The sequence below is a fragment of the Leptosomus discolor genome, chromosome 1 (genome assembly GCF_034619465.1).
Source record: "Leptosomus discolor isolate bLepDis1 chromosome 1, bLepDis1.hap2, whole genome shotgun sequence".
NCBI lineage: Eukaryota > Metazoa > Chordata > Aves > Leptosomiformes > Leptosomidae > Leptosomus > Leptosomus discolor.
This window is the reverse complement of record NC_141391.1, coordinates 116,673,820-116,700,851: the sequence shown is the minus strand read 5'-3', so window position 1 is coordinate 116,700,851 and position 27,032 is coordinate 116,673,820. Positions and strand designations below refer to the sequence as shown.

The following is a 27,032-nucleotide window of genomic DNA, read 5'->3' as shown; positions in this document are numbered from 1 at the left end:
TACGAGGCACTTCTCTGTTTTGTTGACTCCAGAGTAATTTGTTTTGGATGAAGGGAAGATGGCCTCGCTGCCTGTAAACTGAATTGCCAGCCAGGGCATCCTCTGGTTTGAAATACACAGCTGTAGTGAGCCACCTGAAAGCTCTTCTGCTGTGTCTTCTCAGTAACAGGGGAAGAATGGCCGTCTACTGCTTCACACCAGACACATCTGCTTGGAAAGTCACTGGTTTTCTTTCTTTTCTTGTGGGGTGGTTTTAACAGTGTGCCCTGGAGATGCGAGACTTCCCCTGGGCAGCAGGAGGCACGCATCTAGAGAATGCTGGAGCTGCAGGAGGGAAGCGCCCAGTGCAAAACCAGAGAGGAGCAAAGAGGAAAAAGGCAAGCAGACAGCCAGCATTGAGACAAGCGGGTGGCAGAAAGTGCTTCGACGCTGCCTCTGGCGGCACACTCCCCAGAGGAACTTGACGAAAGCCCATCTGCGTGCGTGTGAGACTGTGAGCTCAGGATTTCTGTCAATGCATTCCAGTAACCCCAAAGTGAGGAACTCCCCGTCAGGCAACACACAGAGGTAAGGGGAAGAGCCTGCAGTCAGCTGCTCTGGATTGGTGCATGATGCTGTCCCTGCTTTGCTGCAGGATTAGCCAAGGACTGGTGCATGTGACTTACTGGTCCTCCTTTATGCTTCTGTCAGACCCACTGAGTACCCGAGCACTGGCTGCACAGTGCTTGATGAGCCTCCATGTTTGCTAGGCTCAGGATGGGCTGAAAGCTGTAAACCTGTGAGGTGTGCATTCTCCGTTCCTCACACCCTCCTCCCTCCCATCAGGTGTCTGAATAGGCTGTAGGAGAGTAAACATGCTGTTTCTATCTTGGATTTTTTTCTTCTTCCCCCTCTTCTAATTATCTGTTTCCCTGAGGGGTAGTTGAGCAGCAGAAGGTCTGTCTGTCTGTACTTTCATCCAAAATGCTTCCTCCGTATCATTGGCCTGAACAGCCTGGAGAACCGATCAGCTGTGCACTGAGATCTTCTGCATCATTCACCTGTCAGTGCAGCAGGTCAGCATATCTCCTCTGCTAATTTGGAAGAGGAAAAATATGGAAGCGAAGCAGTGTCCAGGGACTTACAATGGTCTGACTGACAGCATTCTTGAGTTTGATTATTTACTCCTAGAGGTCATCTGGAGCTTAAGAGTAATTCAGAGGGAATGCCTCTCAGTCAGATATCTGTCCAAAGGAGGAAACGGCTTGTGTGAGTCCCGTTGAGGATGCTAGCAAGTGCTGCCTGTTGGAAGTGGCAGTGATGATGGGAAAACACAATGCAGAAGATCCAGTAGTAATGGAGTAACTCAAGGGCGAGGAGGAAGGGGTGGCTAATACGTCTGTAAACCCCAGAGGAGCAGAATATTTTTAGGATGCAATTTGCTGAATGGAAGAGGAAGGGAAAGACACTGAATCTCCTTTGGCAAATTAAAGAAGCTTCATCTGCCCCGTTTTGCAGGAGTGTGCAGGGAGATAGTATCCTTTTCTTTCCTTATTCAGAGGCAGGTTGTAGCTGGTTTAATTGTTTTCACGGTCAGAGGTTTGTGTTTTCCTGGCAGCTCGCCCCAGCATATGATGAATGCTGCAGTAATGCTGGGTTTTCCTTGTGCTCCCTGTAGAACTGGATAGGGAGGTGCGGGGGGGGTGGGGGGGTTGTCTGCTGTGATCCGAGCTGCGGCATATAGTTGGGGTCCAGGAGAGTGGTAAGGTGAACTTTATTGTGCCTTGTTTGTTTACTCTGAGCTGGTCTTGGTGTGAGGCGCTTCTCTGTGCACATAGAAACCGTTGTCTTTATTGACAGAAGCCCCAGAGATAGGTCCTCATGTGACAGCAGTTCCTGGGATCTGGCAGGTCTGTAGCTTGCCCTGGTGCCTTCTTGAGCAATGAGATCCCATCTTGGATAATAACCCTTTCAGGGCATGTTTGAAAAAGCAACTGCATGACTCTAAGCTTGCAGGCATTTTTTATTTGTTAGCAATTGTCTTAGCTTGCAAAGGTGGCAGTGGTTGTTTCTGCTTCTCTCTAATCTGTTCCTACAGGGTTGACTGAATCCGTGGTGTGTTTTGGCATGTTTTTCTTATTTTCCTTTTTTTTTTTTTTTTTTTTTCCCCTGCTCTGTCCCTAGTAGCCCCAAATCAAAGCAGGAGGTGATGGTCCGTCCCCCTACAGTGATGTCTCCATCTGGCAACCCCCAGCTGGATTCCAAATTTTCCAACCAGGGCAAACAAGGGGGCTCAACCAGCCAATCCCAGCCCTCTCCCTGTGACCCCAAAAGTGGAGGTCACCCCCCCAAAGTGCTCCCTGGCCCAGGTGGGAGCATGGGGCTGAAGAATGGGGCTGGAAATGGTGCCAAGGGGAAGGGGAAGAGAGAGAGGAGCATTTCGGCAGACTCCTTTGAACAGAGGGAAGCTGGGACTCCTAATGACGACCCTGAAATCAAAGGTAAGTTTGCTAGGACTCATGTGCAAGTGCAGGCAGTTGGTCTGAGTCCTCTGTGAGATGGAGAATCGCTATGCAAGTGTTAGTGAAATATTTATTTGTCTGGGGTTCTGTAAGTTCCAGCCAAAGAAGTCTAAAGGTCTTGAGAGTGGGTGAAGAGGAGAGGTGGTCATAGCTGGCATTGGTAAATATCCTGTTCACGGTCAGTTTAAGTGCAGACCTGAATCTGGTGGGAAATTTTCTTTGTAACTCTGAAACTCCCCCAGAGGGTTTGAAAGTACAAATGCAACCTGTTGGTTTCCTTCTGGCCTTTGGCCTTTCAGGAACTGCTCTGTTGTAACTGGGGTTTTGAACAATATGCAAGTCTGTTTTGTCAACACAGATACATAACCCTTAGCACCCTGACTAGTAACACAAGCCAGAGAGTTGGAATTTCTGTGTTCAGTTCCTGGCTCCAACATTGCCTCTGTGAGGCATTGCAAAAAGAGACTAGATGTGCAGTTGTCCGTCTTTCCTTTGTTGTCTGTTTGCTAGGTCACCTGGATAAGGTGGCTGAAGGAAAAAAAAAGTAAAGTTTTGCATGGAGTGTTCTCCTTGGACACAGACATGCTTGTATTTGTTCATTTTAGCATGTAGTTTTTCTGCTATTCTGTGTGGTATTTAGAGAATTCAAAGGGATCAGCTCTGGGAACTGCCACTTGCCTTGGAAAGGGACAAGATGAGCTTTCTCCTAGTGGTGCCTGAAGGGCAGCATGGCATTAGAGGGAAGATACATGGTGTAATAGAAAAGTTGCCTTTAGTGGCACTTGAGGGAGAGGTGGGAAGTTTCAGAGGAGGAAAAGCTCTGATCAGTTTCCAGAAGTGGTTTCCAAAGAGCTCCCAAGGTAGTGATTCCCCTCTTTCCTCTTTCTCCTCTTCCAGACTGCAATTCTGCTGATCATGTGAAGTCCCAGGAGTCTCAGCATACACCACACTCCATGACTCCTTCAAATGCTTCAGCCCCAAGGTCTTCCACACCTTCCCATGGCCTGACTGCCACTTTGGAGCCAGCAAGTGGACAGAAGACTCCATCCAAAGTGGTTTACGTCTTTTCTACTGAGATGGCCAACAAGTAAGTAGGTAGAGGCTTGAATGTCTTCAGGGAGCGGGGCTTACGTTTATGCTCCCTTCTTAAGAGATTCTCAAGTACACTTTCTCCATCAAGTGCGTTTGTGTAGCAAAAAGTCATTACTTGTTTTGGGGATGCTGAAAGGGCCAGAGGGGAGAATATCACTACCTCTTGCCCTCTGAGAAGTGGTTATTTATTCCTCAAGATGTGGGGTTTTGGTGGTGGGTTTGGTTGGTTTTTTTGGTTTTTGGTTTTTTTTTTTGGCAAATAGTTTTGCAATCCTTACAGTGAGTAGCAGCCAGGATGGTGTAAACTGAGACATGAACCCTGAATGCTGATGAGTTTGTAGATGTAAGCGTTTTTCTTTTGCTACTCATCTATAGTGAAATATGAAGCGACCTACCAATACCTGAAAGGGACCTATAAGAAGGCAGGGGAAGAACTGTTCACAAGGGTTGGTAGCAATAGGATGAGGGGTAATGGTTTTAAGCTAGAAAAGGGTGGATTTAGGTGGTACATTAGGAAAAAAATATTCTTATTATTCTTGAATATGAGGGTGGTGGATCACTGCAACAGGTTGCCCAGAGAGGTAGTGGAAGCCCCATCCCTGGAGACATTCAAGGTCAGGCTTGATGGGGCTCTGAGCAACCTGACCTGGTTAGAGATGCCCTTGCTTATTGTGGGGGGGTTGGACTAGATGACCTTTAGAGGTCCCTTCCAACCCAAGACACTATGATTCTATGTGTGGTTAAGTCTTTCTCCTTTCTGCCAGCTGAAGTATAGAAGGGAGGGTGGTTAAGAAAAATTGATTCCTAGCTTCAACTGGGTATGTGCATCTGTTTGCCTTTGCAGGGCTGCAGAAGCTGTGTTGAAGGGACAGGTGGAAACCATCGTGTCCTTTCATATCCAGAACATCTCAAACAGCAAGGTGGAACGAAACACTGTACCCTTGGTAGGGAATACCTGCATGTGGGTGGGAAGGGAAATGGTAAATGTGCTTGTGTGTGTGTGATTCAGAGAGGTGGATTATTATTTACACTCTGAAATAAGTTTTAGAGTGGAAAAGAGAGAGACAGTTGTTGTTCCGGCCTTCTGTGAATAAATGTCTTGGATCACTCAAAGAAGAGCTTGAGTCTTGGAGTGTTTGGGTAGTATATTTCTGACCAATTGCTCTTGCAGAGCTAGCACAGAAGCAAGGGGTACCTGCTGTAATGCTTGAGCAAAATAGGTTTCTGCATGGCCAAGGTACTTCTCTGTAATCGCTGCATGAAGGCTACCCTTCCTTGCAAAGTGTGGGCTGGTGGGGTTGAGACAGGATGTTTTGGTTGCACCGCTGCTTATGTGACATGGCTGCAAGAAGAGTGAGTGACAGAGTGTGGCTTTCTCTTGCAGAACCCCCAGATCACTGCACTTCGGACTGAACCCAAGCCCCTGCCGCAGCCCCAGCCCCCAGCTGCCCAGGACCAGAACCCTCCCCAGAACACCAAAATGCAGCCGACTCCACCCGTGTCAGCACCAGTACCCAAATCCACTGCCCCCCCGTGTCCCATAGATCAGGACAGTCCCAGCGTGGAAAGCAAAGTGATGTCTGTGGGCAGCCCTGCCAACTCTACCCCGTTGCAGACAGAAGGATTTGGGCAGAGTTCGACCCCAAATAATCGAGCAGTTAGCCCAGTTTCCCAAGGTAGCAATAGCTCTGCTGCAGACCCCAAAGGTCCTCCTCAGCAGGTGTCTGGTGGGGACCCATCCAGTTTGGGCGAGAATCCGGATGGACTGTCACAGGAGCAGCTGGAGCATCGAGAGCGCTCATTGCAGACCCTGAGAGACATACAGCGCATGCTTTTCCCTGATGAGAAGGAGTTTGCGGGAGGGCAAAGTGGGGGGCCACCCCCAAATGCTGGGGTGCTGGATGGTCCCCAAAAGAAACCTGAAGGGCCGATACAGGCCATGATGGCTCAATCCCAAAGTTTAGGCAAAGGGTCAGGGTCTCGGACAGATGGAGGGGCTCCATTTGGCCCTCAAGGACACAGGGACATACCTTTTTCCCCAGATGAAATGGGGCCACCACCAATGAACTCTCAGTCGGGACCCATAGGCCCAGACCACTTGGACCATATGACTCCTGAGCAGGTGGCCTGGCTCAAGCTGCAGCAGGAGTTTTATGAGGAGAAGAGAAGAAAGCAAGAGCAGGTGGTCGTGCAGCAGTGTTCACTGCAGGACATGATGGTCCATCAGCACGGGCCTCGTGGGGTGGTCCGAGGCCCTCCCCCTCCCTACCAGATGACCCCTGGGGAGGGCTGGGGACCTGGGGGTCCAGAGCCCTTCCCTGAAGGCATGAATATGTCGCACTCTCTGCCCCCCAGGGGCATGGCCCCTCATCCCAATGTGCCCGGGAGCCAGATGCGCCTGCCTGGTTTTGCAGGAATGATGAACCCTGACATGGAGGGCCCCAGTGTCCCGAATCCCGCTTCCCGGCCTGGGCTTTCGGGAGTTAGTTGGCCAGACGATGTGCCAAAAATCCCAGATGGCCGAAACTTCCCTCCTGGCCAGGGTGTCTTCAGCGGCCCTGGCCGAGGAGAGCGGTTCCCCAATCCGCAGGGCCTGCCCGAAGAGCTCTATCAGCAGCAGCTGGCTGAGAAACAGATGGGCCTCCCTCCTGGCCTGAACATGGAAGGCATCAGGCCTGGCATGGAGATGAACAGAATGATGCCCTCCCAGAGACACATGGAGCCTGGGAACAACCCTATCTTCCCTCGCATGCCGGTAGAAGGGCCAATGAGCCCCTCCAGGGGGGACTTCCCAAAAGGAATACCCCCACAAATGGCCTCTAGCAGGGAGCTGGAGTTTGGGATGGGCCCTGGCGGCATGAAGGGGGACATGGGCATGAATGTCAGCATGGGCTCCAACCCACCCCTGGTCCCTCAGAAGCTGAGGGAGGCAGGAGTCGGGCCGGAAGAGATGATGAAACTGCGCCCTGGCGTCTCGGAGATGCTCTCCTCTCAGCAGAAAATGGTGCCGCTGCCGTTCGGGGAGCACCCGCAGCAGGAGTATGGCATGGGTCCCAGGCCTTTCCTTCCCATGTCTCAAGGCCCAGGAGTCGGTCTCCGAAATCTCAGAGAACAGATTGGGCCTGACCAAAGGACTAACAACCGGCTCAGCCACATGCCGCCACTACCTCTCAATCCCGCCAGTAACCCTAATAGCCTCAACACTGCTCCCCCTGCGCAGCGCAGCCTCGGCCGCAAGCCCTTGGATATCTCTGCAGCTGGTCAGGTGCATTCGCCAGGAATCAACCCCCTGAAGTCCCCCACGATGCGCCAGGTCCAGTCTCCCATGATGGGGTCTCCCTCGGGGAACCTCAAGTCCCCTCAGACGCCCTCCCAGCTGGCAGGAATGCTTGCGGGCCCCACTGCCGCAGCTGCTGCTGCCTCCATTAAGTCCCCCCCTGTCTTGGGGTCTGCTGCTGCTTCTCCTGTCCACCTCAAGTCTCCGTCTCTCCCCGCACCTTCTCCCGGATGGACTTCGTCTCCAAAGCCTCCTTTGCAGAGCCCTGGGATTCCCCCGAACCACAAGGCGTCTCTCACCATGTCTTCTCCAGCCATGCTAGGGAACGTGGAGTCGGGTGAGTGCTGCCTCTGCTAGCCAGGCTCTTTGGTTCACATCAGGTTACCCAGAGGTGTGCAGGAAAGGGGAGGGAGAAGGTTTCTTGCAGAGTGACTGAACTAGACTGCGCTTTGCCTGTTTGAGGGAGGCTGTGCCGAGGTCTGGTGGGTGGCTATGCGAGTGGAATGCAAGCGTTTTTCCTCCTGTTGTGTTTGTGGGTTTGCATCGTGCCTCCCGTGTGTTGAGGTGAGACCTGGTCGCTCAGAGGATGTGAAAGTGAAAGAGTGGGGGCAAGAGGTGTGAAAAGATTTGGAGTGTTGATGGGAGAAGCCTCCCCTCAGAGGGGTTTTTGGCCATTCTGCCATAGCTCCTGGTGATCACAGCTTTGTGGAAAAGATCCTGCTGATGTTACGAAAACGCTTTGAGATAAAAGGCTCCTACGAAGACGTGCTGAGTGTAGTTGGTGAGTTGTGTATGTAGGTACGGTTCAGGTATGGTTAGTGCTTTCTGCGTTTGCCACCACAGATGGGGAGGTGTGCTAGCATTTGCTCAGGCTTCAACCATTTTGGGGAGAGCTGTACACCACCGTACGTAGTGTTCGGTTGCATGCCGGGGCTGTGCCGTGGCTGGCACCTTGGGGTGCAGGTGCTGGCACTGCCCTGTCTGCTCCTGACCGTCTCTGGGCTGCGGGCGGCACTGCCGCCTCTGCCCTCCTCCTCCTTCTTCTCCTTCCCCCTCCTGGAGCTCGCCCCGCAGCACCCTCGCTCGCCCCCCGGTCCGGGCTCCCAGCGCCGCAGCCCGCCCGGGAAGGTCTCCTGGCCGGCAGACGAGGAGCCCTTTGCCCACGTTGCCCTCTAGTGCCGCTGCGGGTAACAGCCGGGACGTGCCGGCCGGGGCCGGGGGACCGGCGGCGGCGGGCAGGGAAACCCTCGCAGCAGCTGCCGTGGTTGCTGGCCGCGGCTCTGCGCTTGCGAAGGGAGCCTGGGCAGTAGTGCCCATCGCGGCTGCTGAGGCCGTGCCCGGCGTGAGCCCAGGCGCCTGCAAGTCAAACCAAGTGCTTTAGTCCGTGCCTGACGTCGTGCTTAATGAACGCTTTTTACGTGCAGCTTTTCCAAAGCATAGGTGTTTTGGCATTGCAGGATTTTTGTATGCTCTGTTCTCCTTTCCTTCTTCGGGTGGGGGGGGCGGGCAGGCTGGCTGAGGGACGTGCAGTGAATTTTCAGTGACAGTACAACTTTGGTTTAGCATGTTTCCTTCACATGTGGTCTGGGTGGCACAAAATTCATTGTTGAAGAACAAAGAAGATTGGAAGTGTAGTTCAGTTATTTCTAGTTTGGGGAGAGCAAAGGATGATGTTAAGCCAATAGATGCAGAGAATTCTGCTTTAAGTGGAATGAAGAGTAAATATCTGTTTATAAAACATAAACAGGGAATTTTACTTGTAGCTGCTGATGCAGCTTGTCAGAAATCTGCTCACATGTCTTAGCATAATATCTGCTACAGCTTTTGTTGTGCTGCCCGTGTCTTTTGTGCTTGTTTGATGCCTCCTAAAGAAAAAGAGAGAGGAGTTACGGTGGACGTTTGGTGGGTGCAGGAACAATTGATTGACTACAGCTTTTGATTTTTATGGCTAGATCTGGTACCTAAGTCTGTCTTCAGTGTATGGAAGTTGAATAGTGGGATTTTCAGACTTGCCTGATAATTCTTTACATGGATTTGTAGAGGCTGAAGATAGTTCTAGCAGAAGTGCAGAATCCAGGATCACAAATGTCAACCATCTTGACCAATAGGCTTATTTTTCTGGTTACCTTTCATAGACATTGACTGTATTAGTCAGGTGGTCTCTTGCAGTAAAAGGGATTTCTATTTTTTGAGATTTCTAGGAGAAGAGGGTGGGATTTAAGGAAAAAATTGTAAGGAGGAAAAAAATTTGAAGTTTCTTTCTTTTTTTTTCCTTAAGGTGGTCCACCTCCTTCCACAGTCAGCCAGTCTGCTCCTGTGACTCTGCCTGGAAATCTTCCCTCTAGCAGTCCTTACACAATGCCTCCAGAGCCGACCCTCTCCCAGAATCCCCTCTCCATTATGATGTCCAGGATGTCCAAATTTGCCATGCCCAGCTCTACACCGCTCTATCATGATGCCATCAAAACTGTGGCCAGCTCGGATGATGACTCCCCTCCAGCACGCTCCCCAAACTTGCCACCTATGAACAGTGTACCAGGTGAGAAACTCAAAGAAACGTTAGCCCAAGCTAACAGGCAGTACAGTGAGGGTGATTTTTGTGGAAGCTTCATCAAATTAAGATCGTGAGAGGGAAAAACCTTGAAGAATATATAACCATGGGTTGTTTTTGAGAAAGGGGGTGGCAATTCTCTGAAATGGGGAAATGGAAATTCTCCTTGCAACCACTTTTTTTTTTTTTTTTTTTGTGTCCAGAAAGTGTCTGTTCTTCAGAAAGTGTCCAATCTGGAAAATCCTTATGTATGGGAGAGATTTCCACTCAGGCAGACTGGAATTACTTGTATGAGTGAAGGCTGCTTATGGGAATAAGGGTCAGATCTACAATGTGTTATCCGCAGGGAACCATTCTTCCCCTGTCATAAGGCAGTGCCGTAGAAGATACATGGCAGGGGGGGGTTGGTGAGGTTTTTTTTGTTTGTTTGGTTGGGTTTTTTTGATGCTGAATCATCTGGTCTTTTCTTGGGTTTGTAAATTGCCTTTGTTACAGAAGAGAGTGCAGGACGCTTTCTCAAAACATAAATCTTTTCGTATAGAGAATGTATAATGGCAGGACTGAGGGAAACTGGTCACTGCCTGAGAGAGTTAAAGGAAAAGTAAAATAAAACATGGCCTTTTGTGTCTTGTGGGTGAGCATGTTTATATGAGAAGTCCAATTGCTGCTTAATGTTTGTGGTACATATTTAATACACAAGTAGGCTGTAGCCCCTCCACCCAATTGAATTAACATAGTTGAAAGAGGGTGATGAGTGGATGTTTCATGAGAGCAGCAATTGGTAATGAATTCTTGATGAGTTTACCTGTAGCTTTGCCGTGTGTTTCACGCAGTAATGATCAGAGTGTCTGAATATACCTGAGGAAGCTGGCTAATTGAATAAGTTCATGATCATAGCTCATTAACCTTATTGATTGCTGCCCCCTAGACTTATGAGGGTTACCTGATTTATCCCTTCTTGAGTTTTGAAAGGCAATTCAGTCACTTCCCAGTGGACAAGTGTCCATATGCTGATAATCTGTCACAGACATATTTGTTATTGCTTGTGTCATCTAGACTGCCAGGGAAGTAGTTATGGTTTGAGACTGAGATCCTACTTACAGAGCAGGCTTTAGTCACTTTTTGATAGGGCAGTGACAAGCTTGCGGAGGCAGCTGTGCAGGTGGCATCAATTTTTTTGTTAAAATAAATTTATTTGTTAAAATAACATTGCAGAACCACTACTGATGTTTTTTTACTAGCTCTATTTTTTTTGGTGTGTGTGTGCGGACTTGGTAACCTTGCAGAAACCTCTCTGATAGCTTTATTGATTATTATTGGCTGTTATCTAAATGTGATTCCTTATTTCTTCTCTAGGCATGGGCATTAATTCTCAGAATCCTCGAATTTCAGGTCCAAACCCAGTCGGTCCAATGCCAACCCTTAGCCCAATGGGAATGACCCAGCCTCTTTCCCATAACAACCAGATGCCCTCTCCAAATGCTATGGGACCCAATATACCTCCTCATGGGGTCCCTGTGGGACCTGGCCTGATGTCACACAACCCGATGATGGGGCACGGTTCCCAGGAGTCTCCAATGGTACCTCAAGGACGCCTGGGCTTCCCACAGGGGTTCCCTCCCGTACAATCCCCTCCACAGCAGGTGCCATTTCCACACAATGGGCCCAGCGGTGGACAAGGCAACTTCCCAGCAGGAATGGGCTTCCACGGAGAAGGACCTCTGGGGCGTCCTACCAACCTGCCCCAAAGTTCGACAGATCCAGCACTTTGCAAGACTGGAGGCCCTGGCGGTCCAGACTCCTTCACTGTTCTTGGAAACAATATGCCTTCAGTTTTCACTGATCCAGAGCTGCAGGAGGTGATCCGTCCTGGAGCCACGGGAATACCAGAGTTTGACTTGTCCAGGATTATCCCGTCAGAGAAGCCTAGCCAGACACTACAGTATTTCCCTCGTGGGGAGGTGCCAGGCCGCAAGCAGCCGCAGGGTCCTGGGCCTGGGTTCTCCCACATGCAGGGGATGATAGGAGAGCAGACCCCAAGGATGGGACTAACGTTGCCTGGCATGGGGGGCCCCGGGCCAGTGGGAACTCCGGATATCCCCCTTGGGACGGCTCCATCCATGCCAGGTCACAACCCGATGAGACCGCCTGCCTTCCTGCAGCAAGGCATGATGGGGCCACACCACCGCATGATGTCACCAGCACAAACAGCGATGCCTGGCCAGCCCGCGCTAATGAGTAACCCTGTGGCTGCCGTGGGCATGATCCCAGGCAAGGACCGAGCCCCTGCAGGGCTGTACAGCCACCCGGGCCCTGTAGGGTCACCTGGTATGATGATGTCAATGCAGGGCATGATGGGACCCCAACAAAACATCATGATTCCCCCACAGATGAGGCCCCGAGGTATGGCTGCTGACGTTGGCATGGGAGGATTTAGCCAAGGCCCTGGAAACCCAGGGAACATGATGTTTTAAGCTGCTACCATAAGACTGGATGTTCTGATCCTTGTCAAGATGAGATTCCAAGTCCTGAGGGCTTTTTTGGGAGCTTCAGGAGTACAGTTTGGCCATGCAATAGGTGAAAAGAGACCAGAGGACGCTTTGGGAAATCTCGAATGTATGGAATTACCTGAAAAAATATTATTCATTTTAACAGGTTGTTTTTTTTTTTAAGATTTATTTTTTAAAAATTATTTTTGTGGACTTGGGTATCCCGTGACGGCACCTGCTTTGAGAATCTGTAGCTGTATTTTGAGAATTGCCATTTGTCACAAGTTGCACCATTCTCTGTATGTTTACGTCCTTCGGACTGGCTTCTCCCAGGACTCTCGGTTATTTTTGGGGTTTTTTGTGTACTGTACTATATTGTAAAAGGGATTTTAGCAGAGACTTTAGTCTTTGGGGTGAGAGGAGAATGGGATTCTAGGCTGTTTACTTTAGGTGGAGAATCCATCTTCAGAACTTTGGACTATTTTCCTTCAACTCCAATGTATAGAAAAACCAAACTACGACCTCAGAGCAGAGTATTAATGAAAAGCACAAAAAAGGAACTTAAGTTCAGTGAGGGGAATCTTTTAAAAGAAATAAATAATAAGTTAAGGACATATTTTTCAAATTATGGCGTGCTGTCCAGCACCTTCTGTCTCTCCCTCCCACTCTTTATTAAATAGGCTTCTCTCTCTCTCTCTTTCCATCCCCCTTCTGTCTCCTCCTATGGCAGCTGCAATACATTGTGTTATTTTGGGGAGTAAATCTAGGAGAGCCTCTCCTCATGTGGGGACTCTTCCCACTTTTAGGAAGGGGCTGGACTTGGACACTGTTACATACTACAGTAGTCTCTCTCACCGTTTCCTATTCTCCTTTTCTTAGAAACCCCAAGTGATTTTATTAATGTGGGAGTGGAACAGACACTAAAAGTTATCCAGGATTTTTTTTGTGGTTATTTTTTTTTTTCCTCCCCAGCGTAAAACGTTCTGTGTAACCTCCATTAAATTTGGTACAAAACCACTCGCCAGGGCTGTGGTGTCAGAAAAATAAAATATATTGTTTCTTACAAAAATGAACTGTCTTCTTTATCCAGTCCAGTTGTTTCTGTGTACCTCAGACAGCTGGCCAGATGACTTGTTTACTCTTCCTTATGATCACAGCCAGCCTAGAGACCAGGTGGGGTAAGATTTGGCAGCTCCTAAAAGTCTAGTCTGTAGGCAGCTGTGTGCTCCTTGCAAGGCACTTCTGTTCACTTAGTCCTGAGCTGAGCTTGTTTTTCTTCGGAGTAAGGTCTTGTCTTGGAACACCCCAGGGAAAACAGTTACAGTCTTTCTTCCTCAATTTGTTGAGGGTCAAGGAATAGATGAAACTTGTTGTCTCCGTTACTTCCTCCTGGTGAGTGTTTGCAGCACTACAAGGTATGTGGTTTTGAACTTTCCCTAACATCGTCTTATCTGCTGAGAATGGGAGTCCAACGCTGTGTGGGGCACTGGGGTTGTATGTCGCCCTGGGGGCTTTGGATTGGGTAGGGTCTCTGACTGCTGGCACTCAGAGGCCGAGATGGTGGGGGGTAGATGAACTTAAATAACAAAGGTAAGAGAGAAATCATCAGTGAGCAGATTTTTACCTGCTGGGTAAATTGTTGCTTTGCTGCTGTTCTCATCGTTCTCATCGATCGCTTCCTAATCCCCTGTCTTTTCAAACTTGCCTTTTGAGAGAATTTCAGCAAGGAGGTTTTATGGTTTTGTCTGTGAGCAGTGAAAGACTGGATGCTGAAATGTGGATTGAGAGTTGAGCCCCACCCCTGGAGAAGACCAGGATGAGCCGGATGTGGATCTGTGGGACAGTGGGCTCTCTGGGTCTCTGCTCTCTGGTCCCCCAGCACTGTATATGGAGCATGTAATCTCTGTTCTTCCTTCCTTTACTGTTACTTGAAATTATTTCAATGAGTAGTTTCCTCAAAGGGCTGGCTACTAGTGTGAAACTCTGTGGAGAACGGGTATCTTTAATATGCTTGTGCATGAGCATTTTTCGGAGTTAACTCGTCCTTAGCAGGTGGAGAAAGAATTGCTGTCAGTGGCCGGCTTACCAAAGTTTTGTTACAAAATGAGTGAAGCCATGCACAGTTGGAGGCATGCAAGCCTAGGAGCCTTCTGTTGCCTGCTTCCAAATTCACCTTTGTGCTGTCATGCAAATTTACAATGATTTTGGGTGAGAATTACTCTTTTGACAAAGTGTAGGATGTATGTTGTGGTGCTTCCCTCTAACAAGACAAGCAGCGTGCCTGAAGCACGGGCTTGTCAAGATTTTAGAAAGAGCTGACAATGACACAGTAAGTGTTATTTCTGTAGAGCAGAGTTACCTCTTCTTTAAATGGTCGTACAGCTCCCTTTTGAGGACCTTGCACGGAAATTGTCACAGTGCAACTGTTTTAAGTTTTGCCACTTCTGCCACGACTCCTGACTGTTTTTACCATGTTGAACAAAGCAAACTTTGTGATCGATGTAGAAATAACCTGCAGGTTTGCTGGGGGTTTTTTTAAGTCTTTTTCAGTGCCTCGTATGCCTGTTGAGATGCTTTGAATAGCAAAGGACTTGAGGTGACTGCATCTTACTCTAGAAAAATTAGCTTAGGGGATTCACTGTTTCAAAGCCACCTGGTAGCGAAAGGTTACATTTTAAAGATGTTGGATAATTCTGTGTCTGTCTGCTGGCATTTGGTAACTTAGAAGATTTTTCCCACAGAAAATGCAGAAGACATGGCTTCTCCTGAGTCTATTCAGGTGCTATGTAGGTGTAGTTCACCTCAGTGGCATTGCCTGGTTTGCACTAGTTGATGGACAAGAGATTCTAATGCCTTATCGGCCTCCAGGTGGAAAAACTACTCAGATGTAGACCGAACTTCTTTGTTTTGCTCTGGTTCTACTTCTCCCATTTTTGCTTTGCAAATGAAAAAGCTTTCTAGCTGCCAGCCTTGCACATTCACCTTGGGATCTGTAAGTCAGGCTCTGTTCTCTCCTGCTTATTTATAATCAATAGTAACTGTGACTCAGCGCTGGTAGTCATGGTGCAGTTCTGAAGACGGAAAGTGGGGTTGCCGTTTTTAGTTTTCTTCCCCTCCCCCTCCTCTTTTTTTTTTTTTTAAACTTTCAAATCATCCTCCTCCACCTTTGTTTGAAAGAATGAAATAGACTTTATTCATACATGCTTGGCTGCTCTTCCTCTCTAGTAACATGGGAGGAAACAGTCTGCTGTTCAAATTATCTCATCCCAGATGGCTGCGCAGCCGGAGTGCGGAGAGACTTAAAAGGTAAACCCAGCAGATGGTGAACTTCTGAAACGCAAAGTAATATGCCTGCTAAATCAAAAGTTTAAAATATTTGAAATCTGCTTGTTTTAAAGTAGTAGACTGTTGCAAACAGGTCATCTGTGAAGTACACAGGCAGTTTTAAGCACTGTCCAAATAAACTCGAGCTTTGTACCTGTATCATGGGCTAGCTAATCTACCAAAGAACATGACAGGCAAGTAGCCAGCCTTATGAGTTTAGTCCTGACCTCCTAGTGGTATCTAATGGGTAACATTTCGGAAGACAGTATGTGGGGATTTATCTGCATCAGTCTTGGATGGGATTTGAATGCTGGTGGTGCTTCTGGTACAATACATGTATCCTGACTTGGAGTAGATGTGGGTGCCCAACTCTTCCTCAGGGTAAGTGTGAATCCTAAACACGCTTCTTAGACTGTTGAAACGCAGTATTTGTTGTGCCAGAGTGTTGAGGCTATTACAAATATGGTGTACACACAGGGCTTAATTTTGCAGTGCTTGGTATGCTGACCATCTACTATGCTAGTTTTCATGCTGGTAGCAGAAAAGGCTACCTTTCATTGGTGGTGCTCTTCTGCACTTGTGATGGTGAATGCTTTCCTTGTGCAGCCTTGGCAGGCTGTTGGCTGAAACTTGTTCCCTATTTTGATACTTCTCAAGGAGAAACGATCCATGTTTTTATGTAGGCCTGTATTTAGTAGAGAGCACTAAGCTGTATCGCTTGGAGGTAATTCTTAACCTAAAAAAGGTAAGTTGTCTTGCATATGTGCTCTGTCATCTTTCTGGCGAGGTGACCTCTAATTGAAAGGTTTTTCAGGTTTTGGCCAGTCCACGTTGTTTCCAATCATTTCTGTTAATGCTGTTTGTTGTGGTAGATGTGTAACACCTAGCTTTATCATGCTCTTTCTGCTTAAGGTTAAAGTGCATTTTCAGGAGTATTCTTCAGGCCTTAAAAAGACCCAAACCCACACTGCTAGCTTTATGATGCTGGATTTATTGACAAATATACCAGTCTGACTGTCCTCTTGATGTCCTTTTGACTTCTAACCAGCAAACATCTTGTGCTGAGAGATGTAGGTCCTCATGATTCGTTATGTGTTCAGGTATTAAGCTTACAATTGTTTTTGAGTCGGAGCATGAGTCAGGAAAGAAAAGGGATGCTGTTTTGTCTGGGATACTGGAAACTTTAAAAGAGGATGTTTTACATGAGGAGAAAACAAACCCCTAAATTTAAGTTGACATCTTTCTTGCCAATTACCTACTATACTAATGTTGCTTTAAATGAAACATACTATATGAGGATAAGTTTGCAATGAAAAAATGAAAAAAAAAAAAAGTCATTTAGGTTTAAGTTAACCAACCTGCGTTAACTGCATTGGACTAAAATAGCAAGGGAGGCAGACTAACTTGGGTTAGCAGCTCCAGCTCAAGTTTGAGGGAACCTGAGCTGCTCATGTCAGCAGTTCTCATTAACAGCCCAGGGTCAGAAGGTTTTGGATTTCTTTTTCTGTCCCCTGGGATTTGTGTCTTTCCCAGTTCTTGCAAAGACTCTGCCTATTCATGTAAATGCACTGGTTCCTTGGGAAATTGTTAATTTCTGGAAATTTTTGTTCCATGTTCAGAAATGCCTCAGCTCTTCCATGCTGTGTTTGCAGTTCAGCACTTCTCACTTACCTGTGTCCTTTGGTCTTAAAACTCTTCTGCAGGCCCACTAATCCTCTTCTGAAATCATTATTTATGCTGGTGCTGTTCAGAAATAACTCGTCCTTCATACTGTGGGCCATGACTACCATGGAGTTGGTCAGTGGGATGAGACCAACGTATGGCCCAACTGCTTCCATGCCGAGGGCAGGGGTAAGGCTGGAGCGGGTCACGGAGGGCACTGCAGAAACCCCTAAAGAGACAGTGATAAAGTAACCTGTTTCCAGCAGGGACTTCTTCCTAGCCATGGCCAAGAAGCTGGCCTGTTTTTCTGGGGCCTTCTGCTGTTACTGAAATGTATGTTACCCTGCCTAGAGTGATATGGTTTGGTGTGAACGCGGTGCCCTTAAACAATCTTACGTGCACTAGGACAGCTCACGCTGCCGAGATCTGTGGGTCTTGACGGTGTTGCAGTTTTTAACCTGGTCGCTGGTGAGTTTTGCTGGGAGGTGCTCCTAACTCTTGTTGAAGAGAAGGTACGTGAGTTCCCCCTTTGTCTACTGGTATGGCCAAAGCTTCTGATACTGTTCTTTGATACCCTTTTCCGAAGTAGTCCATGCCTCACAAATAACTTGCAATCATATCCCTAATGTTTCCATTGCCATTCTCAAAATACTTTATACCGTGCATAAGAGAGCACTTGATTAGAGCAGAACACGCTGTTCTTCAGCAAGGGTAGGCCATTGATTTTTATATAATGGCATTATGTTTTTAGGCTGTATAAAAACTTGGCGGAAAATAACAAATGTTTTGTTTGCGTTTTTGACAGCTTCTAATAGCAGTTCAGTGAGACCTCCAGCAATGTATTTAGTGTTCAAATTATTCTGTTCACTGTGCATGGTGTCAACGTGTAATTGTGGTGGGGGCAAGCTAATGAAAGAGTAGAGGTAAATCCAGCCCACGCTTCTCAGGGAGATGGTACTGTAGTGCCTCCGGTCACATATCTGTCAGTGACTTACATTAACAGCACCGCAGTCCCTTTTCGCTACATGAGAAGGGGTAACACAGAACCAAAACTGCAGGGCCATTTTAATAAGTGGTCCCCCTATTTTAGCCTTTACATATCCCAAAGGAAGTAGGTCAGGATTCAGGTTTTATTTACTGATTGAAAAATGGGGATTTTGGCAACATAGTGATCCTTAGTACTGTCTTACATCATCCTAGCTAGAAGTACTGCTGTTGGCTATGCTGGCATATTCCTGTTTCAGCAAGTGCAAAATAGGTGCAACACTGCCCAAAGCTGAAGTCCATAGCAGCACCCTGGACTTCCTTGTTTAAAGCACATTAAGCAAAGCTCACCGAGAGTGCATGTTCTTGTGGGCCCACTGTGGTTGTTTTGCATGTTTGCAGCAGCATTTCTGTAATTACAGGAGTGCAGGGAAGAGGTTTGGAGGCTTTCTGTCCCTTTGGAGAGGTTTTGTGTGCACAAAAACGCCTTCAAGAAGATGGAGCAGCTAAATGCTATGCAATTTGGGAGGTTCATCTGTCTACAGAGCAACCCTCCAACATGACAAAAGGAAGGGAAAGGCACAGTGGCTTCTGCAGTTTGCCATACATAAAAGCAATCGTTATGTCAAAGCTCTCAAGTCTGATAGCGCAGAGCAAGCTGGGTTTCATTCCACAGTCCCAGCATATGAGGAACAGGTATGTTTTCTCTCCTATTTCTGAAGCAGCAGGGCAATTTTAAAAAGGTCTGTTCTCTCCCTTGCTGTTTTCAGCCTCTCTGTGCTTTTGTGTGGCTACCTCAGAAGTGAACTCGAGCCATTCTGCTACGCAGCTTCTTTCATCTTGCTGCTAACAGTGAAAAGTGACACTGTGCCACCCTGTGTCTGGTAGGGAAAAGTCCCCTCATCTAAAATACCTTTAGAATAGGGAAGGCTGGCAGGAATATAAAGAAAAATAGCCAAAGATTGTGACAATAAACTAATTTTAATTTAAGACAACTTAATCACGAGTCAGTTTGCTCATTCCCCTCCATTTGGGAGCACAGGTGGTTGTACTGCTCTGGACTGACTGAGTACTGTGAAAGAACTTCCAGAAATTCTTCAAGTGGGCAGAGACCTCTACATCCTTTCACCACTTGCTCCTGCAAAGGCAAAGAGACAAAATCACAGATCTCGTGCATTGCCAAAGCCTTTTTTTTTTTTTTTTTTTGCTGATGCAGTCTGCAGCAGGCAAATATGCTAGTTGAGGCAAAGACACAGAGAGTCAGGGGTTCAAAGTCTTTGCCTAAAGCCACACTTAGACCAATGCCCAGCTCAACAGAAAAGATACCTTGGCTACCATGGATATGCTCTAGGTGCCTTGCTCTGTTATCTGGCTTGATGGTGTGCTTGGAACAAGTCTTGTTTCACAGCTTTACATGCATGTGTGGCAAAACCAAAAGCCCAAGGTTTATAAGATGGGTTTCCTCTGGGATCTTACCTCTCCATGGTAAGACATGCGAACAAACCACTCTTTGGACTGCCGGTGCTGATACAGTTCCAGGGTCACATCTGCAGCATAAGGTGGCCACTTGCGATCGAAGGTGCCCAGAGCCACCAGGAGAGGAATAAGGGTAACATCATGAGAAGCATAGAGAATGAGCTTTCTAATAAAAATGGAAGAAAAAAAACAAACCTAAAATGTTAGCTGTGTTCCTCTGTGGATAGTCAGTAGCACTCATGCTCTTTCTAGCAGATGAGCACTCATCTTTACCCCACACATTCAACTTTTTTCTGAACCAGCTTTTCACACTGACAGCAAGTCAGAATTTATAATGATTAGAGGAAGACATCTGCCCTGTACCTGGCCTTTTCAGCTGGAGATGAGGGATCTACTGCTTCTGTAATGTTCTTCTGTAAGGTGTAGAAAAGGAGACCAACACTCATCTGAAGAACTTCTCTATAAAAGAAGCAGAAATAAATCTTACTACTTTTCAAACTATCAATTAAATAATGTCAAGCAAACACCTGGGAACCTGCTTTTCTCTTACAAATTGATTACAGTATTGAGTGTAGCTAAGAACTATTAAATGGAATTCTTATGGTTACTTTTTATTTCAGCAGTTGCATAGTCACCACAGAGATTCTAATGTGTGTGCAGGGCTTGAGGGGAGAGGTGTTAACAAGCAGTCTCATGAGGTGTGGCCCACATAAAGGGAAATCTAGACACTCCTTGATGTTCTCTATGCTATTTTGTTTCCCTAGTTGTGATTTTTGGATGCAGAGTTTTCAGCTAGGGAAGATGACTAGTTGACTGCAAAACAGCAACTGAAGTGGTTGGGGTCTTTGTCAGGAAGGGGAGGAGTGGGATCAGGAAGGTGGTGACTGTATTTAACATTTAGTTTTTATCCCTGTGCTCAATAAAGAGGAGATCTTTAGATGACTTCTAGTGTGAAGAAACTCCCATCTACCTAATGAATACATCAGTGGAAATGGAGGATGAGCGTGACTGTGGCTCTCCCAGGTGTTGTGGGAGTGGGAGAAATCAGTCTTTCGGTACCTCAGAGCCCTAATACAAGTTAAAGGAAAGGCTAAGGGCAACTGCTCTAACAGAGAAGGCAATCCTATACCACCACCTGAGAAGAGCTGGTGAATATGGCAGCTGCGAATGAATCCGAAAGGAAACCGTCTGCTAGGCTAGCAACTCAGCCACCTTTCCACGCAACTGTGGAGGGGGTAATTAACTGCATGTAGCAGCAGATTCTTTTGCAAGTAGTTACATGTGGGCAGGGCCTGGCATCACCTTTTCCACTAGCACCAACACTTCTCAGCCTAGCTGTGCAGGTGCCATCCCTGGGATAAACTTCCCAGGTTAGAATTCAGGTTGTAGTTGTGCACCTGCAAGGGCAGCCTTGCCTGGGCAGCCTTGCCTGTGCAGCCTCAGCGTTCAGGCTGGAAGCATCTCCTATTCTCTTCTGCTTTTTGCCTTTGGCACAGGGTTCCCTTAAACAACTGTGGCAAGTGAGGTGTTCACTGCCTACATCAGTGGCTTACTACTGTTCTTCAGAGACTACTCTCTCCACAACTGCCAGCAAAAGAGGATGTAAGCCCATATATTTACCTCCTCAGTGTGGGCTCTTTTCCTAGCTCATGTTCCTGACTCAAGGCACTGGACTTTACACTGAGATGGCCGAGGCACAAACCTCATGAGGGGGCAGTAGCCTCAGGTGGGGGAATGCAGCAGATCAGAAAGGACTTCCATCTGCCACAGTGTAGCTCATCCACCCTGGGTAAACCTAAGACGACCCCTAAGGCTATGGATACAGGCAATCACCTTGAACCATCTTCTAGAAGAAAAAGCAGCGAGTCAACAGATCGACGCTCAACAGTCTCCTGAAAGTCCTTCAGCACAGGGCAGCTTGGCAAATTGTGCACCTGGAAGGAGAAGATGTAGCGTAACAATACAGGTCTGGCCCTTTCTGAACCCAGCCTGAAGACACAGGGGTGACTGCCCACAGAAAACATCTGTTCATGTCACAGCGTTTGTACTACAGTATTGCACTGTGGTACAACTCATGTGAGGAGTTCTAGGATGGTTCTAAACATGCAGACTTGCTTCGTGTACCAAAAGGATGGATGTTTGTTCTTGAGGATGCATTTCTATGTGAAGGGAGCACAACACCTTGAGCTATTAGGCCAACAGCCAGACCAATTACCATTAGCTCCAGCAAAACAGAGGTACTAAGGGCAGTACAAATATGTCCAGCTCCCTTCCAGTAACAAAAGCAATCTGGCTCACGGGTAGTATGCTGGAACCAGGATTAAGATGACTCTGTTAGGTGCTGACTGCCAAAAAAAGGGAAAGTGCTTTGTAACGGGGTAAGCAAAGCCCAACTACTCTCTTGGCTCTGCTTCACTGCACTTGAAAGAGATACTGGATTTCAAGGTAATAACATAAAAATACTGGTGATGAGTCTTCATCCGTCCTAGAGCAAGGCTGACTCCACGTCTTGCTTTTCAAAAAAGGCCACGCTATTTCTGTAAACTTTCTGGATTGCATAGAAAGGTACTGGGGTACCCACTAGTATCAGCAGGTGTTGGCACTCTGCAGTTTCCTCCATACGCATGGTAAAGGGATGTTTCGTTCTGTGACAGTGCAACAGAACTGCTCAGCTCACCTGCTCAGCACTAATGTTATCAAGGAGGAGAAAAAAATCCACAGACTTATCACCATCAATTGCCATCTTCTCCTTAATTGTTTTCAAGTCATCATAGATACCTGGCTGTTGCAGAGCATTCTTCAACTTATGCCTGTCATGGAATTAAGAAAACAAAACAAAAACTTTTCAGACATCAGACTTTCTATCTTCTGGGTTTTTTTTGTGACCCCAGCCCAGTGGAGTTGTCTCACATCAGTGAGGGGTAGAGAAGAGGCACCACAGGATACTGAGGGATTCCTAATTTGGGAGTGGATAGACACTGTCTAGATGTCAAGGATCAGAGCTGGTTATCTGCTCTCACAGAGCCGGGGGAACAAATTAAGAAAAATGAGACGTGAACACCTCAGAAGTAGTTCCCATAAGCAAGGGCTGTGTATCAGTTAACAGATCTGGTCGTACTGGAACAGTACGAGTCTGTGTCTTCAGGGAGTAGCCTTTAACTGCCTGTTGAAAGAAGAAAGGGTAGAAGCTTTGAACTGATTGCTGTATGGTGCGGGAAAAGGGAAACACCTAGATACTCACTTGTAGCTTAAATTTGCCTCTCACTTTGTTAGAAGCTTCTTTACACTGTTTTAAATTTTATTTTTACAAGTTTAGCTGAGAATATCCATGCTGGCCCTGTACTTCAAGCAAAATATGTCACATGGGTTTTGTTTTCTCTGACCCTGTTCTGTTGGGGAAGATGTGGGAAAAGTTTGCTTTTTGTTGTTTTTTTGTTTTTTTTTTTAGGAACAGCTCTAGTTTCTATTTGAAATCAAATGTGCTAGAAGGTCTGGCATAGGTAGCCTGTAAGCTGCGGCAGTGCTGCTTACTGCAGCTTAAAAAAAATTCACCATGATGTGGTCACAAAATGTGCTCACTGGTGGGCTGGGAGGCAGGGAGCAGCAGTTTACTCCTTTTGGACAGTTGGTGTTACCAGAAGAGGCTGAATGTACTGCTTCTATGGGCTGTCACCTCACCACTGTCAAGAACAATCCTTTGCCTGCAGAGTCAAGCATTAAACATGAGCTTTTGCAAATGAATTTTGCTAAGTCTTGAATTTTGGACAAAAATACGCTAATGTATAATCCAACTAAACTGTAATACACTTGCCTCTCTTGTTCAGTTTCCAGCCCATGCCCAACCTGGCACAGGCATTTAGAGTACCTGACTCTGTAAACATGAGTGTTCTTTCTATGTAGGATGTTCCTTATTTTACTTCATTAGTCTTTGTTAAATGTGTCAAGGCTGAGTATAGTTCAGTTTCTTCAAGGTGTAAATGTGACAGGGATGTTGTAATAACCCCCAAACCAGAAGCTGAATATGAAGAGAGGCCCAATGTGTTCACACTTGAAAGGCTTGTTAAGGGATGTAGATGACATTAATTCTGCCCTGCGGCAATGCCATACATGAGCTAGTAATGAGTGTTTGCTAGACACAGGCTAAATTAAAGTGGTCTTAAGTCTCTATTTTTTTTCTTCTGGTGCCACTGCTTGGTATATGACTCTGCTCACTGCATATTTTATGCAACTAGCTAACCATTCCCAAAGAACAGTAAGTGGCAGGGGAAGAAATTGGGAAACGCGAAGAAAACGTGCTGTATTCAATTACTACTGCTGAAACGAAACAGCAGTGGAATCATAGGGGGAGGTACGGCTGGCAATTACCTGCTCAAGCATTTCAGGCGCTGGCAGTTGTGGTAATTGGGGTAGAGGATTTCAGAGCTTGCTTCATCAGTGACAATGACAACAGATCCTGTGGAACAAGAAGCAAGCTTCTGTGATCACTAGCACATCTGTCTGTCTTTAGATTGCTTTAATCACTCCCACAGTCTTTTGCGCTCAAGTCCATTGTTGTCAACTAGCAATTCCCCCTGAGCTATCACCTGCAACACAACCCACGGTGCTTGTTTCTGTGCACACAGCGTTTAATTCCCCAGGGATGTCTGCTGTGCACCTTGTAAAGCTTTCTAGTTGTGTCTTCATCCTTTCTAGTGTTTGTATGTGCCAAAAATTAGTCTCTGTGTCATGAGGTGTAAGGAGGTCTGGCAAGTCACTTCTACTGGAACTGAATACAGAGGGAGCAGAGGTGAGATCTTCAAAACCCTGAACGTATTTCTAGGACGTATAAGTAGTTGTCAACTGAAGAATACAGCTGAAAGTTACTCTAGATACTGAACTTGTAGAGGATCTTGGCCCAGAGACTTGGGTTTTCTCTGAGCAACTTTTTTCAAATGTGCATCTTGTGAACATTGGACCTGCAACTTTTTGCCCTCTTGACTCTGAACTGGGTCAATGCTAACCTCCTCAGGAGGTCTGAAATTGCAGCATTCATGGCAACAGATCCAAGCTCAGCTTGATGAAGAACATACAGAACTGGGAGAGTACAGGGGAAGAAAGAAGGAAAGAAAGGCCAAGTGCAAAGAACCAGGGAAGAAGTAACAACTAGGAGCCAGAGAGAGTTAGGATGTGTGAGGTGTGTGCATCTAGGGAAGACTGAGGAAGGAAAGGCACTGGTCAGAAGTCTCCCCAACCTTCTTTCTGCTGTTGGTACAGCCCAGCTAGCAGGCATCGTGTGGACTCCAGATTCCGGAATATATTAGTGGAACGGATGCTGAAAGAGAGAGAGCAAGTTCATGAGGCAGCACTTTCTCCTTCACATGGATGCGGCTGCAGCTGGGGAGGACTTGCGGGAACTGATGAGGGTTCTGCTTTCACCATGGCTTTGGAAACACGTGGTGGGATGCATCTTGCCTCGCTATAGCTATCTAAAATAGACACCTATAGCTGAACTGTCCTTTAACTTCCCTTCAGTGGAGATAACAATTTGGCATTTCTGTGTTTTAGGATGAGATAAAAATTATATCAGACACTCACGGCATTACTGATGTGAGGAGCAGTAGGGCTGCACTTCATTCCACTGAACTTTACGTATTTAATCTACAGGGAGTTAGACTCTGATCCAGAAATGCCCGTTTCTCTTCACTCACCGTAAAAGTGGACAATACCACTGTCTGTGGCTAGACCTAGGGGAGATACATTTGTCCCTGGCCTGACTGTCACGACTGCTGGGGAATCGTGCGCTTTGTGTCACGAGTGAGTCCTAGTACTGGGCTCTGTAGACTGAGCAAAGAGGCAGGCCCAGGGGTCAGCAGTCTGCTACAGTGTGGAGAAGGGTATGCTGGTCAGAAAGTTTCCCTAGCACAGGACTACTTGTTAGGAGGGAGGAAGCAAGGGAAGGTTCAGGAGGGAACTGAGAGACTCACAAGACCTCAGCAGGCTTAAATGTTGGTGAGAGAAAGTTGGCTTCTTCCACATAGCTTCTCCTCAGCCTTTCCCCCAGGGCAAACATCTGCTGCATCCCTACTGTTGTCAGCTGTCCTGCAATTGCACCACCCTAAGTGCAAAGAAAAGGCAGGGGCTCCAGTGGAATATGGAAATAAACAAGTCTACAGAGTGAACGTGAAGCCACCATGAAATACAGCCTCACCTTGAATGTGGTCTTTTTGTATTGCTCCTCATAGGGTGAGGGAGGCCGAGGTCCTCCATTTAGGTCAGTCACCATGTAATCAAACTTAGTCTGAGGAGGTACATCTAAAAGAGTGGGATGCCATTCCACCTGTTGCAAAACAAACAAACAGCACTTCAGTGGAAAACGAGGACCTTCAAGAGCATTAAACCAATGCTGTGCTGTTATTGCGTGCTGCCTTGCCAACACCCCATCCCAGAGCCAAAGAGAACCCATCCCTTCTTACAGCACCTACAGAAGTGACGGCACTGCTACACCTTGGATTTGCCAATCCGCTCTGTGCTGTGCACAGGCGATGTGCATGAAATGCAATAATTGCTTCCCTCCCCTTACAGGAGAAGAGTCTGTAGGAAATCTCTGTGGCTGCTATTTGTTACACACCAAAAAGCTCCTTTAGCAAACTACCAGAACCAACAATCCGCCAGCTGAAGAGGCAGCCTCGGAGGCTGTGCGGAGACGGATCCATCCCCGTAACGCCGAGGCAAGCAGGCGCACGCTTGCCGAGTACCGGCGGCAGCGGGTAGCGCTGCAGGGGAAGGCTCGGCGCCAGGCGTGAGCCCCGGGGAGCTGCTGTAACTTGTGCTACCGCTGCTGCCAGCCCCGGGGCGCCCGGATCCCCGCCTCCTTCCCTTGAGCGCTCTCTGCAGCCGCAGCGGAGGCTGCTCCCTCCGCCATCACCCCTCCCGCTAACAGGGGGACCCTGCTGTCGCCCTTCCACTTTAACTCCCGAATTCCCACGTTTTCCTTAAATTTACTCTCGGTAGTACCTTGGGAAGGGAAAAAAAACAACTAAAACATTTACAGGCTGACGGCAGCGAGGCAGCAGCGCGCACCCCGCCGGCCCGGGGTGCGGGCGCCAACCGCAGCCCCGTCCGCTGCTCCCCCGGCCCGGCCGGGCCCCGCGCCCGTCCCGCTGTTCCTCACCGGCGCTGCCCCCGGGAGGGGCCGCAGCGGGGTGCGCGCCCCGTGCCGAAAGACCACCTGCACCAACTTCAGCTCCAGGTCCCGCCGCTCCTTGCTGCCGCCGCCTCCATCCTGGGCGCCGGCAGCCGCTGCCCGCCGCCGCTGCGCCCACAGGACCAGTCCGCCCAGGAGGCCCAGGCGGGTCGCCCAGCCCATGGCGGCAGCGCGGACGCTGCCGGCACCCGGCGGCAGCTCCGCGCCGGCCGGGGGCGCGGGGGCCGATGGGAAGCGGGGTCCTTCGCTGGCTCCGGGTAGCTGCCAGCGTCCGGCAGCGGACTACAGCTCCCAGCGGGCACCGCGCCGCGGGGCGGGCTTCCCGGGCAGGCCGTGTGGGGCTGGGCTGCGTGCGGCCCCGGCCCGGCGGCACAGGTGGGACCTGCGGCGTCTCCGCCTCGGGGCCGCCCGGCAGTCGCCGCCCCCGGTGCGGGTGAGGAAGGGGGGCAGCGTTGCCGTCGCCGCCTCTTCCTCTTCTCTCTGTCTTTGTTTG

General features: G+C 48.1%; 3 protein-coding genes across 4 annotated transcripts; 2 read left to right on the top strand and 1 right to left on the bottom strand.

Moving 5' to 3' along the window:
- The first annotated feature begins 272 nt into the window (after window positions 1-272).
- LOC147416267 (uncharacterized) lies at window positions 273-464 on the top strand. Its single transcript, XM_086475435.1, has one exon. It carries the CDS (start codon window positions 273-275, stop codon window positions 462-464), a length of 192 nt encoding a protein of 63 aa, XP_086331561.1.
- A 50-nt stretch (window positions 465-514) lies between these two features.
- BCL9 (BCL9 transcription coactivator) lies at window positions 515-11,895 on the top strand. 2 transcript variants are annotated; one of them, XM_086463023.1, is made up of 7 exons: window positions 515-567; window positions 2,167-2,480; window positions 3,399-3,588; window positions 4,438-4,537; window positions 4,978-7,207; window positions 9,149-9,409; window positions 10,778-11,895. In XM_086463023.1, the coding sequence occupies exons 1-7, from the start codon at window positions 515-517 to the stop codon at window positions 11,893-11,895; spliced, it is 4,266 nt and encodes a 1,421-aa protein (XP_086319149.1). The 2 variants fall into 2 exon arrangements, with proteins under 2 accessions (XP_086319149.1, XP_086319142.1); XM_086463016.1 differs by having other exon boundaries at window positions 2,164-2,480.
- Window positions 11,896-18,851: 6,956 nt separating this feature from the next.
- On the bottom strand, window positions 18,852-26,701 carry ACP6 (acid phosphatase 6, lysophosphatidic). The gene is made up of 10 exons (XM_086463007.1): window positions 26,507-26,701; window positions 25,544-25,672; window positions 25,320-25,450; window positions 24,588-24,667; window positions 23,722-23,809; window positions 22,034-22,166; window positions 21,190-21,290; window positions 19,720-19,815; window positions 19,357-19,522; window positions 18,852-19,018 (listed from the first exon to the last, which is right to left on the bottom strand). Exons 1-10 carry the CDS (start codon window positions 26,699-26,701, stop codon window positions 18,881-18,883), a joined length of 1,257 nt encoding a protein of 418 aa, XP_086319133.1. The 3' UTR covers window positions 18,852-18,880.
- Between the last annotated feature and the right edge of the window lie 331 nt (window positions 26,702-27,032).

What these genes read in the sequence shown, in the direction of transcription:
- LOC147416267 (XM_086475435.1), top strand. Translation starts at nt 273, where the DNA reads ATGCGAGACTTCCCCTGGGCAGCAGGAGGCACGCATCTAGAGAATGCT.
- ACP6 (XM_086463007.1), bottom strand. Translation starts at nt 26,701, where the DNA reads ATGGGCTGGGCGACCCGCCTGGGCCTCCTGGGCGGACTGGTCCTGTGG. An exon ending in ACAAAAAGACCACATTCAAG is followed by an intron (nt 25,451 to 25,543) that starts GTGAGGCTGTAT and finishes CTTTGCACTTAG; the next exon opens with GGTGGTGCAATTGCAGGACA. An exon ending in GCATGTCTTACCATGGAGAG is followed by an intron (nt 19,019 to 19,356) that starts GTAAGATCCCAG and finishes TTGCCTTTGCAG; the next exon opens with GAGCAAGTGGTGAAAGGATG.
- BCL9 (XM_086463016.1), top strand. Translation starts at nt 515, where the DNA reads ATGCATTCCAGTAACCCCAAAGTGAGGAACTCCCCGTCAGGCAACACA. An exon ending in TCTACTGAGATGGCCAACAA is followed by an intron (nt 3,589 to 4,437) that starts GTAAGTAGGTAG and finishes TTGCCTTTGCAG; the next exon opens with GGCTGCAGAAGCTGTGTTGA. An exon ending in AACGAAACACTGTACCCTTG is followed by an intron (nt 4,538 to 4,977) that starts GTAGGGAATACC and finishes TTTCTCTTGCAG; the next exon opens with AACCCCCAGATCACTGCACT.